The 5,670-nt window shown below is 34.6% G+C and overlaps 1 protein-coding gene across 1 annotated transcript; it reads right to left on the minus strand.

Moving 5' to 3' along the window:
* Nucleotides 1-4,292: 4,292 nt before the first annotated feature.
* On the minus strand, nucleotides 4,293-5,435 carry LOC131659392 (F-box/kelch-repeat protein At3g23880-like). Its single transcript, XM_058928589.1, has one exon. It carries the CDS (start codon nucleotides 5,433-5,435, stop codon nucleotides 4,293-4,295), a length of 1,143 nt encoding a protein of 380 aa, XP_058784572.1.
* Nucleotides 5,436-5,670: the final 235 nt, after the last annotated feature.

Below are 5,670 nucleotides of genomic sequence, written 5' to 3' on the forward strand. Positions count from 1 at the left end.
AATGGCCCAGAATTGGGGGTGCACCGTGGTCACATATGAGTTAGTGTATTAAATCTACAAGAGAATCACTTTATGGAAAATAAAAGAAATAGAAGCAAGAGGCAGGGATCGATCCCACGCCCTTGCTCTTGAACCTGATGCGCGCTCTTTCCCACTAAGCCAAGGAGGTTTCGCTGTTAGCATAATCATCATCAACTAATATATACGGTTCACAATTTTCAAAATGATATTCAAATGACCAGCGCGCCATTACTCTTCTTCTTCCTAGTTCAGAAAAGGCAATACTTTTATTTTTGAAATACAGAAACTTTAGGCCACGGTTTTTAAGCGTAGCTGTAGACCTTTTGCTTTCAAACCTGTAAATCAACATCAGACAATACCGATTGACAGCCCAGAACAACTAAATAACATCTCACGAATCTAATAGACATCCTAATTTGGCTTGATTTTGCCTCTAAACGAAAATCCCCAAATTAATGTTTCAAGAACCCTAACAATGGCAAAACCCTTAATATGTACAGAAGCTTCAATTAAACAATTCAAACACGTTCTAAATACCATAATGAACACAAATAAACAATCGAATCATGTTTATAACGCATGATTTGGCATAATCAAATTCGAATTTTTTTTATGCAAACCGTGGCTTGTAGATGCAAGCTCCTGGAGGTGTCGGCTATGGATAATGAGTGAGATCGCTTCAGGGAGGTCTCAGGAGGATGTTTCAATCTTTAGTTTGGCTTCAAAACCTCTGCATCTCCCAAACCGATTTTGAGTTTCCTTGAGTTTTTTTTTTAGTTTGTTAGGGTTCCTCCAAGACAAAACCTCTCCTCTTCGTGGCTTCCTCCCCTTTTTATATATAAGGGATCATTTAGGTCAAATAAACTTGCCAACAATCCAACTCAATCTTGGTCTTTGATGATGGGGAATTTGATTGAAAATTAGTCATAAAATCTTTTCTAAATTGGCTCAAATTCCATCCAATATTTCCACTTATGGTGAGCACGAATTTGGACACCCAATATGACTTGAATATTGATTGAGTATGATTGGAATATGGATTTGAATCACATCTTTGATTTTCCCTTGATTTATTTGATTTTTATTATGTTTTAAATGAATAAAAATTCATAAAAATTATATAAAGAATCAAATAATCCGTGGAAAATGATTTGGATTACTTGGATGGCTTGAGGACCAAGATTGAGCCATAAAAAGTTAGTCCCATTTACAAAAAATTCCAATTTAAACCTCTTTTATCTCACATTTTGCCTCCAAAATTACCCAACTTTGACAGGGCATATCTCTCTCAATTTTTAAGCTATGAAGGAGTTCTAGGACTTTTTGGAAAGCTCAAAGAGTCCTCTAAATGACCTTTTGGTTTCATATCAGTTGAAGCTTCCATGCTCAAGTTATGAGCTTTGACCCAAAAGGTGTTTTTGTTGACTTTTTGGAGGACCTATAATCTCTTTGACCATATCTCTTGAATGAAGCATTTCTGGCTTTGGCTTGTGAGAGACAAAATTGTAGAGAATCAAATTTCCTTCAAAGTAGGCTTTGAGTGAGAAATTTCTGATAAAGTATGAGAGAGTTATGCCCAGTCAAAGTTGAGTTGACTTTCTCCTATAAAACCCTAATTTGAACCTTTGCATTTGTTCATTTCTGAGTTTTTATTAATGGATCATGATCAACCTTTGATCAAATGATGGATATAACCTCACATACTTGATGTTGACCAAAAATCTTGAAGTTTGACTGTATTTTGACTATAGTTGACTTTTAGGTCAACATAGTCGATTATTGATCATCTGAGCATTTGAATGGGAAATCCTTGGGATTGAAGATTGATAATTGACATGGAGATACTCTGAGACATATGAGATACCTTGAGGCTCATTTGAGGCCTCAGAGATTCAAACTCTTTTGATAAACTGCAAACCCTAGTTTTGAGACCCTCGATTAGGAGAGAGTGGCTTGAATAAACCTTTGAATCTTGAGCCATTGAAGATGAAAAGAGGAGGGCAAATTTTGGTGTATGACACTATTCAAACACAAGTTGACTGGAAACTTCCTTCCCATAAAATTATGATCCATGTGAATTAAAATTCTATGACATGCATTAATTAAATTCATTTTCGGTGTCGTCCTATAGAGCAAAATCAAACCTCCAAGTAGGAAGCAGCTATGATGGGGTGTGAGCAACTATGATGAAATTATATATTTTTGAATGATTCTTTCTTCAAAACTAGGGATGGCAAAACGGGCCACCCATCCCGTCTAAAGCCCGCCAAAAAATAAGCGGGGCGGAAATGCCTGCTAAGTGAAATGAACATAAAAATCATGCTCGACCCGCCATGATGGCTGGTGGACAGGCGGCGGGCTTGCCCGCCTATATTTATTTATATATATTTTTTATTTTTTTAATAGATTAATAGGTTTTTTTTATCTTTTAATTAAATTTTTCACTGTTTTTTTAAACAATTTTTTATAAAATCAAATTTTTAACAAATTTTACCTTAAAAAATATTACATATATTTACAAATGAATATGTAAAATAAACCATCAAGAATTGAAATTAGTAGAATTAACTAAAAAAAGAGTGAGTTTTGGAGGAGCGGCGGACTTTGGCGGGACAGGCTATGGCGGTTTTGGCGAGCTGCAGGCCCAAATTCTCAACTCAACCCGCCATTTTTGGCGGGTGCGCGGGCTGGCCCGGCGGATGATCAAAATAAAAAACAAGCAGCAAATACATTGACCGACTTAGAGAGCTGATCAAAATTTTGCACAGCAGATTCAAGTTCTTCAAATTTATGTTCTTTTCTTATTTTTCTAATCTGATAGATAAATTTCCTGTAAATATGAAGCCTCCAAGGTTTGAATTCCCTGATGACTTACTTATAAATGAGTCGGCCTATGATTTAGAACACTATCTCGCGGACTTAGGAAGAACTATCATACTTATGCTATCTTTTGGATTTCCCGAACAAGGCATAGGAGCATTATTCTTACTTGCCTATAACCTACTATTGTCGAAACTAGGAGTGCCAAGGTATATATTCCCTGTTCATGATCTCGAAAGTTTGGAGGATACGAGTGTATCAGATCTGTCGGATAATTTATTGATCAAGGTGCGGGATCCTTTCAAATTCCCACCAACAAACTATCCTGATGCAGAGGCTTTGTTTTACTCATTTATTGATGGTTCATGTGTTAAGAAGAAAAATAGACCATGGACGATTTTGGTAATATTATTATAACTTTCAGTAACGTCTAAGTTTTTGTTGTTCCTGTTGTATTTTTTTGTTTGCTTTTTTCTAAGTATCTCTACCTGTCTCAAATAAGCATACACTTAATTTAATTTAAGTTGAACAAATTTAATTTTAAGAACTTGTTGACCAAATATACAATACAAGTGTAGAAAATATTTTGAAGGAAAGCCTCTATTAGTCATGTTTTAGCAGCATGCAATCAAATCTCTATCTAAATCATTCCCAAGTTATTTGTCTTGATCAAATAGTGAAATGCCACACACATAATTTTTTATACTATCATTGATTTGAATATACGCAAGGCTTTAAGCCAAAAAAAAAAACAACTAATTTAATGGCGATGACACCGCTATCACTGCCTACCAGAATAAATTTGATTATGTCCTAGCTTCAAACAAACACCAAAAAAAAAAACAACTAATTTAATGGCGATGACACCGCTATCACTGCCTACCAGAATAAATTTGATTATGTCCTAGCTTCAAACAAACACCAATCAATATATAAGTTCAATATTACAGAGGAATGAAAGTTCCTATAACCTAGAATACTCAGAAAATTTTGTATTCTTTCAACTTTGACACGTCAAACATTTTTTAATGTACAAGCTTCACATGTGCACATAAAGATATATGACAAACTGATAATCAAAAAGTGTTAATTTTTTAAAACTGACAGAAAATATTTATCACTTTCTTACCCTTTGCGTTGCGAAAATTGTTTTTTACCGAATCACTGTCAGATTGAAAAACAAAATATATGTCATGTATGTGTGGTAATTTGCTTTTTTGTTTTTAGGACTAGAACAATACAAATTAAGAATTAGGAAAAACAAATGCCAAGCCAGCTATTTAAAACGTAAAATATTTATTTAACAATTGCATGATTGTGAATTATATAACATAATCCATACACATAATAAAACATACTATGTCATGAAATCACCAATAATAGAACACACAAAAAAATTAGAAAAATATAAATTAACTTACAGTTTATGGTGTAAGAGTGACATCCAAGCATTAAAAACAAGGTGATATTAAACTCTCAATACAGACTTCTAATGTGTGTTGAAACATTGCAGGATTCATAAAACCAACATTCTTAGAAGTACCATTCTTGGAATCGTACAGGATCACCTTCTGTTTGTCCGGGTAACTAAACTCCAGCAGCACATTATCATCTTCAAAAATATATAATACCTTTGTCAAGATAGAACTGTTGGTTGAATCTTGCAAGTAACAAAGGTCGAACAATTTAATCCAAGACTCTTTAATTCCATATTCCTTCATGAACCAAACTTCGTGATCATAAATTAAGCACAAGCAATCCCTCAACACACCCAATGTCAAGTCAAACACATCTATCTCTCCAAGATCCGGAAGGAAGACCTTTTGATAAGACTCCTTATCCAAATCAAAAGAAACAATAAAGGGTGGATCACTATGACGCCCTTTAAGAAAGACTAACCAATTAATTGTGCCACTTACATATTTTCCAGATGGCTCAGTGAAAACGGTATCAGAAGGGAACATCCGACTGTTTTTCCAAGAATTAGTACCCAACGTATGAACTTTTACATTAGTTGTGTATTCAGGAATACCTTTGACAGTGAAATTGTAAACAACAACCACTTTGTAATTATGAGAAACATGATCATAGCCGAATCCACATGTCATATTAAACTGACTATCGCTATCCACTCGTGGGTTATCAAAAGGGGATAATTCCTTGAATTTTCTAATGGAAGGATTACACAATACAATTAAAGGTTTATAATAGTTGGCAAGACAAAGGATTCCGTCACAAGAGCCAACAATGTCATGTATTTTGTGTCTAAAAACATCTTTGGATGAAAACTCGTGTTGAGTGATGTTAGTGGCCATGTCTGCGAAAATGGATTGAATCGAGAAAGACTTCAGAATATAATGGGACGAAGGAGTATGGTAGCTTACAGATTGGAGGATGGTGCGTGTGGTTGACTTAAGGTGCTTTCTGGTGAATTTATGATCAAGTATTAGAGAATTCCATATTTTACAGACACATCGGAATCGGAGAAGGTACTTCACCGGTAGCCTAGAGAGTATTTCTGGAATTAGATCAGAAGGAAGAGTGGGTAGTGAATCTGAGATGTTACGGTTTGGTCTCTGAATGGGATTTGCCATATCTGAACGTGTATGTAGATAGTGGAATGAACCTAACGATGGTAATATATACAGTATGCCGTTATTTGAAATTTGGTATCCGTAAAAGAGAGAGTACGGGAAACCTATTACGTGTAACATATGTTAGACCTAAATGATTGTTAGATTACTTTTCTATTCAAAGTGGATTTTTCAAGAAAATTCAAACTACAAGGTATAATTTTTTATTTTTTTTTAATTTAACTCAACCGATTTA

This window comes from Vicia villosa, linkage group LG3 (assembly GCF_029867415.1).
Source record: "Vicia villosa cultivar HV-30 ecotype Madison, WI linkage group LG3, Vvil1.0, whole genome shotgun sequence".
NCBI lineage: Eukaryota > Viridiplantae > Streptophyta > Magnoliopsida > Fabales > Fabaceae > Vicia > Vicia villosa.

Coding starts and splice junctions, on each gene's coding strand:
- LOC131659392 (XM_058928589.1), bottom strand. CDS start 5,435: ATGGCAAATCCCATTCAGAGACCAAACCGTAACATCTCAGATTCACTA.